Source organism: Clupea harengus, chromosome 24 (genome assembly GCF_900700415.2).
Source record: "Clupea harengus chromosome 24, Ch_v2.0.2, whole genome shotgun sequence".
Lineage (NCBI taxonomy): Eukaryota > Metazoa > Chordata > Actinopteri > Clupeiformes > Clupeidae > Clupea > Clupea harengus.
In genome coordinates this window covers 8,028,005-8,048,518 of record NC_045175.1, presented here as the reverse complement: position 1 = coordinate 8,048,518, position 20,514 = coordinate 8,028,005, and the positions used below count along the sequence as shown (strand labels likewise).

Sequence of the window (20,514 nt, the reverse complement as noted above, 5' to 3'; positions counted from 1 at the left end):
TGGGAGGCATGACGACCACACGGTACCTTTTCATTAGAAACGCATTCATGGAGACACTCAGAAGCACATCAGGGAGACAGGAGGACAGATCATGGGGTTAAAGACAGACCTGGACAGGACAAGAGAGTTACACGTCTTGACGAGAGAGTGCGTGAGAGAGAGAGAGAGAGAGAGAGAGAGAGAGAGAGGGCGAGCGAGCGAGCAAGAGACAGTGAGAGAAGGACAGAGAGAGAGGGTGGGGGGGAGTGAGAAGGTAAGAGACAGGAGAGAAGGACAGAGAGAGAGAGAGATAGGGGGAAGTGAGAGGGTGAGAGACAGGAGAGAATGACAGAGAGAAAGAGAGATAGGGGGAGTGAGAGGGCGCGAGAGAGAGAGAGAGAGAGAGAGAGAGAGGCTAAGTCTTGGATGGACAGGTGGACAGTGTGTTCTGTGGAGTTTATTAACCGTAAGTGTGGCTCTCAGCAGCTTGCTCACATCATACTAGACCCTTTTCAATGCCTGTGAGACAAGCAAATGTGGACACATACATGTATACACTGTCATGTGTATAATACACACACACACACACACACACACACACATATAAATACATGCATTAGGATCACAACTCTTTCCATGGCCACTCGCGGCCACGGCCGTGTTCTTCACTTGAGAAGCACAAAGTACTGAGGGGGAAACTGACTGTACGTGTAAGCAAGTGGTGAGGAATGTCCATGTCCTTGGAAACGCGTTGGCATCGCAAGAAAATAAGAGCGAACAAATTAGCGAGGAGGTGGGTTAAAAAAAAAAAATTAAAATAAAGAAAAAGCACACAAACTGACTTTCCTCCTCTCCTCTCCTCTCCTGTTCTGTTCTCTTCTTTCCCACTCCCCTTGTCATTTGTCCTTCGTGAGAAGCAAGAAGCAACAGTGTGTAAGGGGTCCGTGTGTCAGTGTGTAAGGGGTCCGTGTGTGTGTGTGTGTGTCAGTGCGTAAGGGGTCAGTGTGGGGGGTGTCCCTGTCCGTCGCACCCCATCCCCTCGCTCGTTAGCTGGGCTCCGACGGCTTGTTCAACTCCACCTTCACTCCCTTTTCTCCTGCACCTGAAGTGAGAGAGGACGAGAGGAAGAGGGAGGCAGTGGAGGATGTGGAGAGAGGGGGAGAAAGAAAGAAAGAAAGGGGGAGGGATAGAGAGAAAGAGAGAGAGAGAGAGAAGAATGAGATGCAGGAGGAAAAGAGGAGGATGGAGGGGAAATGAAATGGGAAAAGAAAGAGAACAACACAATAAGGCCATGGACACAGCTATGTGCTTTTCCTGTACAAAACAGTCACTACCAAAGACATACAGTGCAAGACGTCTGCATCAAACAACACTAAATGTTGCACTAAATACTATAAAAAAAAAAAAAATAATCACACTAAATAATAATACAGAGTAAATATTTCAGCTGACTACATAGTGCCGGCCAACGATACCCTAAGGGCTGAAACACACCAAACGCGTTTCTAAAAACGTATACGTTTCAAAATCGCCTTGGCAAAGTGCGGCTGGCAAAACAGCCGCAGGGGCACCAGGCTGTTTTGCCCGGCGCCTATGAAGCGGAGCTGCGTGCGCAACCTGCCTGGGCCGAGTGTGACATTGATGAGCGGTGCGCCTCCGCACCTTGCGCTGAAAAGTTGAGAATATTTCAACTTTTAAGCGCACCTAAAAAATGCTAGAAAGACGCGATGCGAGGCGGATAAGAGGCGCACACGAAAGGCGCGCCGTACCATAGGAAACAATGGTTTTGTTAGCGTCACGTTTTTAGAAACGCGTTTGGTGTGTTTCAGCCCTAAGTTGTGTTTCAATAAGGCCTTGCACTATGTGTGTCCAGGGAGTCAGTCTTACGTGAGGCAGGTGTGTTACTGGACCACGCCCAACCAGATCATAGTCTAGCCTGATGGACTGATAGCCTTGTGTTAGTTACTTAATTACTTCATTATTAATCAATTAACTTGTTTTCTCAGGGTGTTCTCAAAAGACAAAACCGAGCACACCGACAAGCGTATATAATGTTGTTTGCACACCCAAGTCAAATCAGCCTAATCATATTGCATGCTGGGAAGTGGATGCTACTCCAGCACTTAGTGGCAAGACAACATGTTTGGGGGGACAATTCCTTTAGCTTTTAGAGTGCGGGTACTGATACTAGAAAGACTGGCTTTACATTCTAATACCGGCTCCCAATCTGAAAAGAACTCTACTTGTCCTGTTCCTGTTCTCTGTTGAGTCAGTACCCATTTCCAATGTGCAGCCATTGCTCCCACCAAGGTTCACACTGGGCTCTAAATCATCACATCCAGGGTGAAGACCCATGGCGCCATCCAGTGGGTGCCCCGGACCAAGAGTGCCTGTTTGTCTGGATGAGGGCCTACCTGTAAGGTATTTCTGTGTGTGTGTAAGTGTAGGTGTGTGTAGGTGTCTGTTTGTCTGGATGAGGGCTTACCTGTAAGGTATTTCTGTGTGTGTGTGTAGGTGTGTGTGTGTGTCTGTTTGTCTGGATGAGGGCTTACCTGTAAGGTATTTCTCTTTCGCTCGAGCGCGTTCATCAGCGTCGAAATACCAAACCGTGATGGCATACCTGCACAGGCAGAAAATAACACCACTCGTTTCAATAGGTCCATTAACAATGACCCATGTGACCCATAGCCCTGTCCTACACCGAAAGGCTTGAGAGTGAAATGGTGACAAAATGGTGGAAAGAAAGAAATGAATGTAAAGTAATGAGCAGACCATGACAATAATAATTATATATATATATATTTAAAAAAAAACCTTTAACAGAGTCTTAATTTTACTATTACAGATACTGCCATTTTAGGGGTTAATTACAAATTCAAACTGAGAACTTCAACTGATAAATGCAGACACTTTCACTATACGCATGTACGCATATTAATCTACAATGTAGAAAATAATAAAAGTAAAGAAAAAATGAAAGGTGTGTCCAAACTTTTGACTGGTACTGTATATTAGGTTGGGCCCAATTTGACGGAGTCAGTTGAGTTACGTCAAACCAACATAGTTTTGAGGATGGCCTAGCCAATGTGTCTGGTCGAAGGGGAGTCACACAGACCTAGTGGCGAGGGCTGGTTGGACTTCATGGGGATTCCGTCGGTCAGACCAGAAAAACAGAAGTCTGTCGAATTTAGGCTCGATGTCTGCAAACTGCGCTTTGCCTTCTGGGAAAATCCGTAGTAGGCCTCCGTGGTCCTGCAAAGCAAAGCCTGGGTGAGTATGGGGGCAAATTAGCAGGCAAGTTGAACTTTGAACTCCAGTGTGCTTCTGGCCTCATGTCATTCTGAACGATAAGTTTCTGTGTGTTTCTCTGTGTGTGTCTCTGTGTTTCTGTGTGTGTGTCTGTGTGTGTGTCCCTGTGTGTGTGTGTCTGTGTGTGTGTGTGTGTGTGTGTCTCTGTGTGTGTGTGTGTCTCTGTGTGTGTGTGTGTGTCTCTGTGTGTGTGTGTCTCTGTGTGTGTGTGTGTCTCTGTGTGTGTGTGTGTGTCTCTGTGTGTGTGTGTGTGTCTCTGTGTGTGTGTGTGTGTCTCTGTGTGTGTGTGTGTGTCTCTGTGTGTGTGTGTCTCTGTGTGTGTCTGTGTCTGACATTAGCCTTGTGCAGTAGTGCACAGCCTCTCTTCTGGCGCCAATCTCAACCACAGTATTAAATGTCATCACTAATGCCTTTGTAACAGTCTGAAATTAATTGTGGAATGTAACCTTTAGTTCAGCTTATTCCAAATCTACGAAACGCAAAACTTTTGGTAGCTCACATTTGTTTTCTCAGTTTTGCATACAGAGATCGCAGGGGAATAAATGAAACTCATTTCCATCACCATTTAACAAGGTTCACCGCATTTGGTTCTAATATCGATATTCTACTGGACTTTGTATGGTTGCAAGATGCAAAAGTATGACAGCTTTGTGTAAATTGCACTCACAGATCTGAACAGACAACAACCCTAGAAAAACCCTAGAAAAACTGGGATTCCTTTAAAAAAAAAAAAAAAAATGTAATAACTTGACTTCACAAACAGAGCCTCGAGTATCTGTCTAAATGAAACAACAGTGAGGAGGCAGCAGTACTGTCAGGGTTCATGCTAGTAAGTGATATATATGTTTACAACACCACAGCCAAAAACACAAATAAGTCTGGAAAATACCCTAACCCCAACAAAAGTCTCAGCGTAACTGCTGCTGGTCACACACATCCAGGGGTCAGACGTCAGGGAATACACACATGCACACGTACGTGGGCACACACACACACACACACACACACACGCAAACAAACATCAGTCAAATAGAAGCACACCACAGACACACACACAAGGAGCATTCACAGACACAGACTCTCTAAGCACACACAATGTAAACTCATACAGTGTACACACACACACACACACACACACACACACACACACACACACACACACACACACACACACACACACACACACACACACACACACACAGAGTGCTATGATGACACACAGACACACACACACACACGGCATCTCACACATACTTTCACACATTTAAGTGACATACTCAAATGTGAAAACAAAGAGGAATGTCAAGGATAGGAAAACCCCTTGCGACTGAATGCGCTTTCCTGCCCTGGGGCAAAAACAGACCCCTAAAAATAACGAGGTGACGCGGCGTGATCGACACACATTTACATAAGGGGAGCAGGGAAGGCCTTTGTTGGGCAGGTTTGCGTGAGACTCCCGTGGCACAAGTATGCCCAGGGGAAGATGCAGCATCAGCGCGACTGATCTTGCGCGCACACACACAACACACACACACACACACACACAGACACACACACACACACACACACACACACACACACACACACACAAACACAGACACACACACACACACACACACACACACACACAAACACAAACACAGAGACACAGACACACACACACACACACACACACACAATACCAGCAACAGCCCTAGAGCATACTTGTACAATATACAATGCTGGCTTCTAAGTCAGCAGAGGAAGGTCAGAGAGAATAAGGGGATGTTGGTTTGAGTGTGTGTGAGTGTGTGTGTGTGAGGGAGAGAGAGAGACAGAGAGAGAGACAGAGCGATAGTGTGTGCAAGTGTGTGAGAAAGAGAAAAAGAGAGAGACAGAGCGAGAGTGTGTGCAAGTGTGTGTGAGAGAGAGTGTGCAAGTGTGTGTGAGAGAGAGTGTGCAAGTGTGAGTGAGAGAGAGAGTGTGCAAGTGTGTGTGAGAGAGAGAGTGTGCAATTGTGTGTGAGAGAGAGAGTGTGTGCAAGTGTGTGTGAGAGAGACAAAGCGAGAGTGTGTGAAAGTGTGTGTGAGAGACAGAGCGAGAGTGTGTGCAAGTGTGTGTGAGAGAGACAGAGCGAGAGTGTGTGCAAGTGTGTGAGAAAGAAACAGAGCAAGAGCGAGAGAGAGAGAGAGAGTGAGAGAAACAGAGTTGGAGAAAAAAGAGAGAGAGTGATAGTGAGTGTTACTGTGTGTGTGTGTGTGTGTGTGAGTGTGAGTGTGAGTGTGAGTGTGTGTGTGTGTGTGTGTGTGTGTGTGTGTGTGTGTGTGTGTGAGTGTGTGTGTGTGTGTGTGTGTGTGTGGTTTCAAAGAGCACAAGCATACGTGTACATGGGAGTCTCACTCAGGAGTCTCGGTTATCAAACCATCACCACAAGCACAGACTGCCAGCTCAAGCTCACGAGAAACCTTCAAACACAGACACAGGATCGAACCTATTACATCAGCATCACATAGTGATCACAGTTTGATAAACCTTAGTCAAATAGAGTAAAATAGAGTGATTTCAATAACAGGAATAAGCCAAATGCACCTTTAAGTGTAAACACCACCGGTGATATTTAGTGGCAGTGTGGTAAATTGTCTATTACTGTTCTACTGTTCAACTACTACTGTTGTAGATCAGGTGTGATGAGACATGCCAAGGTCACAGATTCAATTACTGATCAAATGAATGATGAAAGTAAAAGTCCCCATAAAATGCCTCACCAACTAACTATGACAAAGAGCATGAAAAAATTCAAAAAAGACCACAATTCAGTTGAAGGGAGAACCAGAACCAACAAGCAGGGAACCGGAACCAACAAGCAGGGAACCGATACACATTTGGTTACCACCTTTGGTCAATTTTATATCTCCCGGCCATTTAGAATGTTCTTATCAGCATGTGGTCAATTGTTGACTTCCGGAGTTTCCACAGTGCAAATTCTCACCCTGACTTTATGATGATACAGCACATCATTCTAAACAAAACAAGCACGCACGCACGCGTGTCTTTATGAGCACAGTCCAGCTTGTTGTGTGCAAATGTTTACCCTTTGAAACACAAAAGCGGCCAGTCTAGACAAAGTCAGTTTCAAAACCGTGTTCTATAAGGAAGATAATCGGCGGGGGTAATCCAGTAAAGTTGATTAATCTCGAGTGGCATGCGAGCAGGCTGAGAAGGAGCGTACGGTCAAAAACATACTTTCCCCAGGATTGGCTGTCTGCCCTGGAATGTCATTGAGAACATGCCACTGCGGCTTTGAGCCAATCAGACGGCCCTCTCTCTGCGGGGGAGACGTTTGGGTGGGGAGGAAAAAAAAAAAAAAAGTGACGTTCAGGAAGTGTTGCCCATTAACAGCTAGGACACTGAAGTGGGGGGGGGGGGGGGGGGGAGGTTAAGGGTTACCCCGGGGAACGGGGTTGTCCTCTTTGGTAAGTAAGCTAGGTCTTCTTTGCTCAGACCTTGTCAGATTACTATTCAACCCAAACAATCAATGATGGGCAAAAACAATCAGAATTTCTAAATGTGTGGCATTCACCAATGACATTTTTCAAACAAAAGAAACACAGAGGCAAGTATTTGTTGAGAGGTCTCACCTCATCCTAAATCAAGATGCAAAAAGGATATTTTTGAATGGAATCTAGAAGGTCCAGGTTTGATTTATGATGGCTTGCTTTTTTATCTGTTTGGCACTACAATATTGTACAGTGAGGTTTAGGTGTTGACATTGGTCTATTTTTAGGTCAAATGATTATGGTTAGTGTACCTTTCAGCTGGAGGTTAGGGTCATACTACTGTTTAAATGAGTTATTCAGGAGCACGGAAGAGAGGGGTCGATTGGCTGTTGAAGTATAGTTGTCTGTGTGAAGTATAATACATAACACTCCGCTTCTACACACACAAGCTTAAAGCAGTAGTAAGGAGTTCTGGTCAAAAAGTAGCAATATAACTACCGAAAGGGCACGCAAAAAAATACACATTTACACTTACACACACCCACAGCAGCACAGTCAGTTTACTAACTCATGTCTTTTGGTGCTAAAGTTGGCAATGTTGCAACGTGAAAGCTTTTTTTGTTGTTGTTTTTTTCCTCCACTGGGTGGTGTTTCTGATTCTATGGTGGGTGGTGTTTCTGATTCTATGGTGGGTGGTGTTTCTGATTCTATGGTGGGTGGTATGTGCAGAGGGCAGGTGGAGGCCATGGTGGGTGGGATGGGAAGGTAAGGGGATTAGCACACTTGTTGTTTACAGAGGAATATCCCCCCCCCCCCCCCCCCTGAACTCCTCCTACCTAAACTGATCCGCCGCGGTGGGAAGGTAAGGGGCTTAGCGCACTTGTTGTTTACAGAGGAATATCCCCCACCTCCGACCAAACTGATCCGCCGTGGGTCTAATCAGCGTGTGAGGACGGGGGTTTGAAGCGCAGTGAAGCATAGAGATGAGGGTTTGTGGCATTTGGGTGGGGTGGTGGTGATGTGTGTTTGTGTGTGTGTGGGGGTGGGGGTGTATGTGTGTGTGTGTGTGTGTGTGTGTTAGGGACGGGAATCAGCAGGGACCTCCCGATACGATACTATCACGATACTTAGGTGGCGATTCGATATGTATTACGATTCTGTGGGTATTGCGATTCTGTAAGTATTGTGATTCGATATTACGATTTCTTGAGATTTCTTTTGGTTATTTTTTTTTTTTAAACACTGGACCATGGAAAACAGATACAAATACAACACAGTCAAATTCACTTACAACTTTCCAAGTTTTAATTCCTAAGTCTTAACATTAACTTAATGAACAGGGCAGCCAATAGAGAAAATAAATAAAAATGTACCCTATTATTGTATAGCCCCTGTCAACTGCACACAAACTGACAGATTAAGAAATGTATGCGATTTAGGCTACTTTTAAACAAAAAATAAAAGGTAAATTAAATTAAATGAATAAAAGTTTACTTAAAATATAAACTTTGAAATAAACAAAAAGTAGGCTATGGTTCACTGTTGTTTGCATGTAGGCTATGCAAAGCTAGTGCTTAGGTATGTTTAGATTCTTTTGCAAAAACAAGAGCTGGTCAACATGCTCTGGGTGAGGTTGCTCCTCTGGACAGTAACGACGTCCCCTGCAGTAGAGAACACGCGTTCGGCAAACACACTTGTACGATTATCCTTTTCTGAACTGCTGGGGATTGTGTTTGGGGAACTGCTGTGCGTGTGTGTTTGGGGGCAGGGGTGGTGGGGTGGTTAGTGAGAGCAGGGGAAAGACTGCAGTAATAAATAATAAATGACTCCAAAATATTTAAGTGTTCCGATAAAAGAACCGATCACATTGGAAATGGTCTTTAAATCAGTTAGCCCCAGGGCCTGTTTCAGAACCCACACCCGTAGTGGTGCCTGGAAGGGTTGTGAGGGGGTCATGCAGGGGTCATGAAGGGGTCATCTGGCCTGTGAGAATCTTAAAACAAGGTACACTAGCACAACAAAGGTTGGCTGATCACTCTGATGTTCAGGCACATATAAGATACTCTGACAGTTGCCTAGGTTTAAAGATTTATCTGATGATGATAACACTACTTTGTGTTTTGTTGTAAGATCTTTGTGAGTGGGCTTTGCTTTTAATGCTGCTCCACCAACTATTTTATTTAAAGACAACTACAAGGAACAGAAAGCACATTTCTCCCTGGATCCATAATAACTACGTTTACCGATGATATATTTGGCACTTGACACTTTTACCCAAAGCCACTTCCAGCCGAGGAACGCTACAGCGGAAGTCTCCTCAGAGGTAGTTAAAATTGTGCAATGGTTTTACTTAGAAAATATCAAAACCACTTGCCCCCTTCCTTCCAACAAAGACAGAGAACCACACGTGTAACTGATAAATGGATTTGTCGCATGCACAGCGCATGCCTGTTCACAGTTCAAAAAGACAGCATCAACTTTACACTGTTGATAGGGAGTCTTTTCTAAGGAAACATTTTTTTTTGCCACACTATCTCCAAGGAAACTGGGCCCATTATGACCTCAAGTGGTCCCTCGCTGTGACACGACCTTAGGAAACGCAAGACTTTAACCTCGCTGGCACTCGCTCACCTTAGCGTCCCAGTCCTTGTTCAGGTAATAAATACAGGTAACGCATCGGCCGTCGCCATTCGGGTTGTCCACGTGCCGCACGTACCCGGTCCCGTCGCCAGGGTAACAGGCCACCATCGCCTGAAACGAGGAAAGAAGAGAAAGAAAAGGGAGGAGGAGGACAAGGGGGAAGGTTTTAGAAACGGGTCCAAAAGGAGACGATTACAAAATCACTCGATCACTGACTCAGAGTGAGTCAGCACTTTTCAGAGCTTCAGACAATACAGTCAGAGCAAATCACCCGGCTTCTGTTGGCCTGAAAGACTGTTTACAAGCAGATACGTCAACAGGCTGTGCGCAGTTGTTTAGTTTTCCCCAACTTGTGTATTGTTCTTGGAATGGTTTCAGTTTAACACAGCATTTTATTATCTGTCATTTTCAATTAGTCCATTCAGAGTCTGAATGTTCAGAAACCCCCCTCAGGCATCATTCATAATTTCAGCACAGAAAGCAATGCAATTTCATGTAATCCAACAGCAGATTCTGGTGCAAAAGCTATTACCAAACATCACATGCAAACAGCTACAGACATCAGTAATAATCATGTTCTTATAAAATACAATAATATAACAACACAGTGGACTAACATTTTAAAACACACCTTTGAATAGCACTGCAGAGGATTACCCTAATTGTATCTGTATGAATGTACATGATGTTACTGTGTTAATGTTAATGCAACATACTATGCCTCATGAGGTTAAACTTAAGGTAACATACCACACCTCATGAGGTTTAACTTAAGGTAACATACCACGGCTTATGAGGATAAATGTATGGTAACATACGCCGCCTTATGAGGATAAATGTATTAGGGATGGGCATTCGATTAAATTGTCTTAATCGATCGTCGGGAGAATTAACGATCGATTTTCGATTAATCATTAATATTTTTATATTAAAATTCACTATTTATAGGCTATATTAAAATGCAGTGAAAATAGAAAAAAACACAGCGTGTTTCCTCATTGAGATCTTTATTACAAGATGAACAACTCTTGTGGCAGTTAAACTTACAAGATGGACAACTCTTGTGGCAGTTAAACGGGATCCGTTCAATGGTTACACTTGAAAATTTGCGCTGCTGTACTCTTAAGCAGCGGAGCCGACAGCTAGAAGCCGGTGCTCATAAACACAACTTTTTTTTTCTCTCTAACTAATTAATCTCACATTTTGAAATTCATTCATCTAGATTCATCGTGATTAAAAGTTTGTTTTCTTCTCAAGACTAAATCTTATTAACGAGAATTAAAATTAACGAGTAATCACTTCAGACAGCGTGTATTTTAGACACTGTTGTTCAATTGTATTTTTTTCGTGCTCTCTCACCGTCATACAAGGAATATATGCGAGACACAATGGTGCCCCTCGACGGTAAATCGTAAGAATTGTCCCCTGAAGCAATTCGAATCACCTCAGTCAGCCCACCGTCTTCAACTATGTTGATGGGCCGACAGTCACCGGCAACCTAAACTGCTACAGCGTTGGTAACCTTTTCACGGACTGGTCTAGTTAATTTCCTAGAGAAGTCGTGGAGTGTGGGTTGGCGACCATCTAACCTGGGACTGCTTTCTGTCGGGTGCTTTGCATTAAGGTGATAACTTAAAGACGAGCTGCTTCTGTAATAGCTACATTCAGCTTGACAAATGCTACATACAACTTTAGTTTTGTCGATTGTTCTGTCATTTTGCCTCTTAAACAGAAACTTTACGCCCAACAATCCCTCAGCTCTCTCTATCTTCAACTACCGTCTCGGTCTCTTCTATCTAACTGACTTGCAGACACGCGGCAGTTTCGTGCCATGGGTCAACGCGCACCGGAAGTAAACAAAGTTGCGTTAACTGCGTTCAAATATTTTATTGCATTAATCTCGGCCACAATAATCTCATAGAATAACGTGTTAACTTTGACAGCCCTAAAATAAATAAATTACACGCACACTACGCAACAGAACATGCATTAGTTTTAATCGATGAAAACATAATTTCATCGAGGAAATTCTTAATGATCAATTAATCGATCGTCGATTAATTATGCCCATCCCTAAAATGTATGGTAACATACGCCGCCTTATGAGGATAAATGTATGGTATCATACTACGCCACCTTATGAGGATAAACGGTAACATACGCCGCCTTATGGGTTACAGCCTAAAACCTACAAGATGTAGGCTAACGCTATGTGCGTGGACATATGGATACATACATGCTGAGGCTACAAGCTAAACTGTTAAAAAATGCAATATATGCCTCATGGAGCTACAGGCTTAAATATGTAGTGCAGGCAACAGACTGAGCACCTGTTTAGATTTAGTCATTTGGAAAACGCTTTTACACACAGTGAATACACTTTCATCAGTATGTGCGCTCTACGGGTATCATAACCCTTGACCTTGCTGTTGTTAGCACCAGTAACCAGTAGCAACAGCAGCCTACATCCTACAGACACAGACTAGGCAGAGGAACAACTAGAAAAAACAAACAAAACTAAAAAAATCAGCTTAACACATAGATAAGTTGCTCCAGTCATTGGTAGCTATCCTATACAAACAATCAAGAATATATAGACAATATATAATACAAAAATAAAAATATACATTCAAATGCAGATAATAAAGAAGAAACACACTACAATACACATGAAGTGCAAGTATGTGTGGCAGAGGACCACAAGACTAAAGGCCACAGGAACTGGACTGAACTGTGTGTGCAGAGTGCTTAAACACACACACACACACACACACACACACACACATACACACACTGCAAGGCTAATTGGGGCGACTGTGTTGTTTTTGCTTTGTAATGTGTCTGGGTAGCGAGTGTTAGGAAACAATAGGCCTGCGCTGCTAGTTTACACAGTGCTCTTCCTACACACACACACACACACACACACACACACACACACACACACACACACACACACACACACACACACACTGTCACTAACAAAAGCACACACGCAAACACACTCACTGACAATAACAAACACACACTCTGAAGTACACAACCAAGCTGATGAGATCCGCACAAGCAAAGCTAACCTATAGCTTACAAATAGTCATCTACATTACAGCATCGGTTACACACACACGCACACACACACGTCTACATTACACCCTCGCTTAAACACACACACAAAATATGCACACTCTTAGCATCTTCCTGGGTTATACTTCTGCTCTGTGGGTCGCAGTGTTTTGGTTAGTAAACCATAAACATAAGCCACCTTTCTCACACACACACACACACACACACACACACGCACGCACACAAACACATTCTGGTTTCAAAAAGTCTCACAACATCTCTCTTACAAAATGCCATCAGCTGACTGGGGCTTTAGAACACTAATGCAACACTTGGGTCCATCTAGAAAGAGTAACCAAAGAAACACGACCTTTCTTATACCTCAGTTTCTCAAGGACACAATATTTCAGGGTATTATTTTAACCGCCCCTATTTCTGTACCATCTTACTAGACGGCAGGAGTCACATCATGTTATGGTTAACAACAACAACACACACATTTAAAAATTTGCCACGACTAAAACTTTACTGTCTACCAGATGACGCTTAATACGCTCTTTTTTCTCACTCCATCACACCTAGCGCACACGCACAAAAACGGACGCACACACGCACTTCTTCCTTCGCCTTATATTATTTTTGACCTCTAAGATTCAACAATGCTGTTACTCATCAACTCTCGGGGGGTATTGAGAAGGAATAAATAGAAAGCTATTTTATAGTAGCAGGTTTTTTTTTCTTCTTCTTGGCATTGTGATCAGCAAACATCCTCTTACTGGCAAATACTAATCACCTTAGGATCCTGTGTGTACAAGGAAGGCGCACACACACAGACACACACACACACGGAAGAAAAACCTTCCAGTCCCATTAACAACAATAGCAGCGTATCCCATCATGCATTCTGTCTCCAGGACGTGTGAACTCTTATACCAATAAACCCATCCAGAGATGACAGTGTGTTTGTGTACTGTGTGTGTGTGTGTGTGTGTGAGAGAGAGTCTATTTGTGTGTGCGTGTGTGTGTGTGTGTGTGTGTGTGTGTGTGTGTGTGTGTACACACGGCGATGGATTTACAGGGCAGTTGGCTATTAAGTATCTGTTGTCTTTTAGTGCGTTGCTATTTTTATCTATGAAGGGCTATTTATGAAGGGCTATTTATGAAGGAGGGGGAATTTCGGGTGAGGTTTTATCATATTTAGAACTAGGTCCCTAGGGTTTCAATTAGAGAATGACATAAGATTTTTAGTCTGTGTGTGTGCATTAGGGGTGCAACGAATAATCAACATGGCTTGCTAAAATAGACGACCACATTCGTTTAATAGTTTATATTAGATTTGATTGTCGATTAGTTGGTGACGTCATTGTGTGTGTTTTTCATTCGGACTCAGAATGCTCAGACATGTAAAAGACATTACTTTACTGGAGTGAACAATACCGACTGTAACACCTTCACGACCAAAGACCTCGAATTGTTGCAGCATTTCACTCTGCCAAGAAGGCTGTGAGCGGCAGCACTTGCAAAGCTGACTTTGCCTGGCATTGGAGCACATCAGTTATGCTTGAACGTCTGAAGAGTTGGTACGTTGGCTCTCTGGATGATAAAGACTAGTCTTGTTAAGTTTGTTAGCTAGCTAGCATAACTAATGTTAATGTTAAAAGCCATGTTACTTCACGTTATGAGCTGAAACGTTTTCTATTTTGAAATATAGCCCTAACCATTCATTAAAAGACTGAAGATTGATCTGAGTGAAGTTTGCATCTTCATCGTCTTCATTGGTAGTTAGCATAAGCCTAAAACAACATTGGGCTAAGTTTGAAAGCCAATAGATCAATAAGAGCCATTGAGCAATTGTGCCATTCATAATGCGAAGAGTCGATTATTAGTTTCAATAAACAACAGATTTGATTATCAAACTAGTTGTAAATTGCACCCCTAACGTGCATGCGTATGTATTTGTGTGGGAGAGTTGCACCAGTGGTTGCACAAGTGGTTTTCCATCTTGAGGGTTTCTCCCCCAGTGTCTCACTCACACACACACACAGAGTTGTTAGCACCAGGATATTCTGCACGTCCCTCCTTCACGCCTGTGCTGCAGGTCATTTCCTGAGAGAGAGCACGTCGGCCTGCAACCCTGGCGGCTTTAACAATGCAGACACGCAAAGCCACTGGCAAATTCCACTCTCCTGCACACACACACCACAAACACTTACTGTATACCCATTTCTCTCACACACACACACTTTTACTATATACCCATTTCTCACACACACACACACACACACACAGCTGCACACTCCTTCTCTCTTTTTCTCACAGACACACACACACCTTCTCTCTTTTTCTCACAGACACAAACTCTTGCTGTGCATTCATGCTGGGTTATGTATCTAGCATGTATTCTCAGGATTTGGTTTACCACCTCCGGTGGGTTAGTATCACTGAGTCAGGGGGGGGGGGCAAACACACATCTGTACGCACACACACACACACACACACACATATTAAAACATGCATGCACACACACACACACACACACACACACACACACATCTGTACGCTCACACACACACACACACATTAAAACATGCATGCACACACACACACACACACACACACACACACACACACACACACACACACACACATCTGTACGCTCACATACACACACATTAAAACATGCACACACACACACACACACACACACACACCTGTACGCTCACACACACACACACACACACACACACACACACACACACACACACACATTAAAACATAAATGCACACACACACACACACACACATTAAAACATGCATTCACACACACACATTAAAACATGCATTCACACACACAAACACATCTGTAGGCTTTCACACACACATTAAAACATGCATGCACACACACACACACACACACACACACACACACACACACACACACACACACACACACACACTCACATCTGTAGGCTTTCACACACACATTAAAACATGCATGCACAATCCAACAATGATCATGCTCACACCAGTAAGTGTGTTTGTGTGTGTGAGCCGAGAAAGGACACGCACACGCACGCACGCACGCGCGCACTCAACAGCCGTAACTAACACACACACAAACGAGCAGACAATTTATCTAACTGGCTCACCCTGGGCCAGGATTAATTAAATAAATAAATAAATAAATAGAAACGAAAGGGCAGAATCCTGGACTGGGAAACGCGCAGAAGGTTCTGGAGGCCTTTGGAATGCTTGGCGGGCCGGTATGTCAGAAAAAGACAAGAAGGAGGGAGTCTCCATCCTCTCAGCCGCACGCTATTATTGTTCGCCAACCCAAGGTTTCTGCTAAGGTCATCAAGATCACAGAGCCAATCGGCGGCTGCTTTTTAAGCCACCTACAAATATAATAACAGTAACACCACACGGACACACAGGATGAAAACAAATTAGCCACAGAGTTATATTTATGCTATTCTATGCTATTTAACGCCCCACCCACACACACACACACACACACACCACACACTGAGCTGCCATTTTCTCAGGCCAGACGATATATTTCTTCATTTAAAAGGTTGCAATCCGTGATTATAATATACTTTACATTTCACTAATGTTCTTAGACCTGACCCCGTAAACGGGAAACGAACAGAAGTGGTTCGGACCAAGCAGTAGACGCTTCCAGCCAATTAACATGTCTCTTCAAGGAGCACAGATGGGAGGTACATCGTTTTTCAGGGATGTAGTTTCATGGGCTGTTGAGCTCAAATATCAACAAACTTTCGCCAGAATCGAGGAATGAACCATTAACAATCTTTATCTGCAGCAACTGACAGAGCAGGTGCGTTTCATCAGTATACCGTACATTTTCCCAGCGAACCAAATTCATGATATAGGAATACATGACTGGCGTGCCTGAGATCGATTTTAATTGTATTCATTTATGTAGCGCTTTACCAACCCTGTAGAGAGAGCACAAGGCTTCGGCGGGAAAGAAACAGGTCCCCATTTACCCTTTTTTGTGAGGTGCTTTGACGAACAATACAATGTGCTACATAGGGGCAAGAGATGAAAAATAAAACAAACACGGGTTGACGTCGAGGTGTGTGTGTTTCTCTCCCCCCCTCCCCCCCCCCAGCACGGGCATTTAGATGACGTCGGAGTCGTGCGTGTCGGCAGGCTGCGTTGGCACGCTATGGTGCGCGCCCGCGCTAATCAACAGCACTCCATCCTGTCAGCAACGCTTTCCTGTTCACAGGTGCAAGGTGGTGAGGGAATGACACAAACACGGACCGAACGAGAGTGAGGGAAGGTGGGAGAGAGAGAGAGGGAGGATGAGAAACAATGAGGGAGAGAGAGAAAGAAAGTAGAGAGAGAAAGAGAAAGAGGATGAGAAACAAGGAGGGAGAGCGTAAACGCAACCAAGCATGCAAGGAAAAAAAAGATGATGGTAAGAAAAAAAAGTGAAAAACACAGAAAGAGGAAAGGAAAGCAGGAGAGAGAGATTGAAAAAGGAAAAAAAAATATGACGCAAGGGAGAAGGGAGTGAAGAGAAAGACTGGCAGGGAGAAAGAGAGAGAGACAGGTCAGGACAACAGAGTAACGTCATCAGCAGGGCGCACTGACGCAAGAGCTCTTCAGTCAGACACGTCTGAAAACAGCCCGTGAATAGAGGAGAGGAGAGGAGAGGAGAGAAGATAACAGTGCACACACACACACACACACACACACACACACACACAGACACACACACACTCTAATTGTTATGAATACGGACGCAAGGGTCCCCCGCCTGTTACACACACAAAGGTGCACTTATGATGTCTACTTTTTCATGAGTGTGCAAGTGTGTGTATCATGTCACAACAAAAAAGCAAGTCAGTGAATGGAGAGATAACAGCATGCTTATAGATGCAAGATGTGCACCACAAGTGTGTGTGTGTGTGTGTGTGTGTGTCTGTCTGTGTGTGTGCAAAGTATGTGTGGGCACTGCAGAAAAGCAAGAATTACCGAATGTGAATATGTGTGTGTGTGTGTGTGTGTGTGCCGAATGTGAATGTGATGTGAGTGTGTGAGTGTTCGATTATGTGTGTGTGTGTGAGTGAGTGAGTGTGTGTGTGTGTGTGTGTGTGTGTATGTGTGTGTGTTTGTGAGTGTGTATGTGTGTGTATTAACTGTTGAAAAGCAATAAATACTGAATGGGTTTCTATGCGTGTGTGCAAACGCATGCCAATAACATCCCCATCGTTTTCTTCTGCCACATAACCAACTAATAGTTGTCCGACCTTTGAGAACTAAAAGCGATGTGTGTGTGCATGCATGCGAGTGTGTGTGTACTGCGGGGGGGGGGGGGGGGGGGGGAGTGTATGTGCTTGCGTTTGTGTGTACTAAGAAAAAAGCATGTGGTTTACTGAATGTGTTTACGTGTGTGTGTGTCTGTATCTGCATGGGGCTTATTAACAGTATGAAGGGATCAACATTCAGGGAAAAACTTCACCAAGAGGAGTAAGAGGCAAAAATGCCCTTAAAGACTTGATAGGCTAAATGCAAGCAAAAAGAGGCCTGTCCTCTGAACTAACACACTTTATAATGGAGCGATCACTGCTAATCAACACAATTAAAGTCACTGGGACGAAAGGGAGAAAAATGCATTAATTTATTCATTACGCACGGAGCAAGCTCCCTCCACAACTCAGTACGTGAGTGTGTGTGTGTGTTCATGTGTGAGTGTGTGAGTATGTGAGTGTGTTCATGTGTTCGTGTGTGTGTGTGTGAGTGTGTGAGAGTACGTGAGTGAGTGAGTACGTGAGTTTGTTTATGTGTGTGTGTGTGTGAGAGTACGTGAGTGTGTTCATGTGTGAGTGTGTAAGTGAGTGAGTGTGTTCATGTGTGAGTTTGAGTGTGTGTGTGTGTATGTGTGAGAGACAGCGAGTGCGTTTGTGTGTGTGTGTGTGTGTGTGTGTGTGAGAGACAGCGAGTGCGCGCGTGCGTGCGTGCGTGTGTGTGTGTGACAGCGAGTGCATTTGTAGACCATGTGTGTCTGTAGGCCTGTGTCTTTCTGTAGATCACATGTGTGTATGCTTGACTGTGCGTCTGCAAGTTGCACTTTTGCCCTAACTGTTAACACCCAACCCCTCTCAACAACACACCCTTGGCTTACACTATGCTGTGTGAGTGCGCATGCCTGGATGGATGTGTGTGTGTGTGTGTGTGTGGTTGGACTTTGGCCAGACAGGCTGTGTGTTAATGATGGGGCTACGTGCAGAGCGTGAGGCTTCACCAGTGCTGCAGTGCACACACACTCACTCAGACACACTCACACACACGCACACACACGGCCTCTGGTTGTACTCGTGCTACTATTAACTGCAGTAAACACATTTGTCATTGCAGAGGAGAGAGAGAGAGACATGACAGAGAGAGAATATAAAGAGGGGAGTAAGAGAGAGAGAGCGAGGGACAGATGGAAAGGGAAAGAGAGGGGTGGAAGGAAGAGAGATAGAGGGCAGAGACTAAGGGAAGGAAAATAGACTGCAGGGTATCCGACCGACCTCACACGCTCGCACGCACACACACACAAGCACACACACTTTAATTCTTTATTGGAGTCCGCCAATAACATTTCCAACATAAGGGATACAGTTAAGGGTACAGAAAACATCGCCCGCGCGACACAGCAATGCGACCAGATACATCGGAGATGAAGCTACATTTCGCCCGCTGTCTGGCCCTTTGCTCAGGTAGGAGGCCAGAAACTATCCATTTCTGAACATGCCAAACACCGGAATCACCAACTCGTAGCTCACAGACATTTACAACTGAGGCCTGGTGCTTGGTGAGTTTGCCAGAGAAGGCTAGGTCCATATATAGGTCTAAGACACATTATATATGTGTCTTGGAGAAATATATATATATATCTCCAAGACCGCCACTTCTTTTTGGCAGTCATGTACAAAACTAACATCAGGGGTGTTAGGGATGTTACAGAACACATCATGAGAGCTGTTGAACCAATCAAGCATTATACGGAAATGTTTATGCACACGCACACACACACACACACACACACACACACACACACACACACACACACCTACGCAGACAAAAACCATAAGGCTTTATTGTTGCACAATATATCACCAAGACAGTTTCAGATCCCTATCTGAAAAACACAACCTTTATTTTCTAACCTTACTGAACAGAAAAACAGAAAACCACTCAAGAACCATGCTGTTCCACAGGTTTCTCTTTTCCATGTGTAAATCTGTTCTGTAGCCTTTATACCGATCATTAAAGATAAAACATTGGCTTTTTTCATACATGCAATTCTGACAGACATAACCTAGACGTCAACAAGCCCACTCCGTATTTCTTCCGAGCTTAATTATTTGGCAAGTGTGGCAAGTTTTTATTAACATGGATTTGGACTGCTGAATAATACATACAACAGCGCGCGCACACACACACACACACACACACACTCAAAGACATATTTACTTACAAACATATTCAGACATACACACACATACACATGCAACACACTTACAAACAAACATATTTAGACATACACACACACATGCGCCACACACACTTACAAACAAACATATTCAGACACACAAACACATACACCACACACACTTACAAACAAACATATTTAGACATACACACACTGCACGTCTTCAGCAAATTCAGGCTCATATGAAACACGGCGCGCAGTGAAATCTAATTTAAGCACCTTTATATTAATCAAATTGAATCTCTCTCCCAATACTAATGTAAATCTATACATCCCATAGCTTACACAGCAACTGTATTTTCAGCTGAATAACACATAGAACCACACACACACACACACACACACACACACCAAACGTAACTGGTGTTGGTCTACTTATCCACTGATGACTACCTTTACAAGAATGCCGTGGGAATTTTGCATTGCTTCCGAATGGTAATTTGACCGCAGCCTACATCTCTCTAAAAATTCACGCCGAAACATGAGATCAAGAAAGAGGGTTGTATCCTAGAGACACTGTTTAGTTATCGAACA

The 20,514-nt window shown here is 43.9% G+C and overlaps 1 protein-coding gene across 1 annotated transcript in view; it reads right to left on the bottom strand.

Annotated features, from left to right (window-relative positions):
* Positions 1-301: 301 nt before the first annotated feature.
* LOC105893867 (egl nine homolog 1-like) overlaps positions 302-20,514 on the bottom strand; it is a 33,370-nt gene continuing 13,157 nt past the window's right edge. Inside the window, exons 2-5 of the mRNA XM_031561891.2 lie at positions 9,396-9,515; positions 3,095-3,231; positions 2,532-2,599; positions 302-1,081 (exon numbers count right to left, since the gene is read on the bottom strand). Of these exons, the coding sequence (XP_031417751.1) occupies positions 1,026-1,081; positions 2,532-2,599; positions 3,095-3,231; positions 9,396-9,515 (381 nt within the window). The 3' untranslated portion in view covers positions 302-1,025. The remainder of the gene's footprint in view (positions 1,082-2,531; positions 2,600-3,094; positions 3,232-9,395; positions 9,516-20,514) is intronic.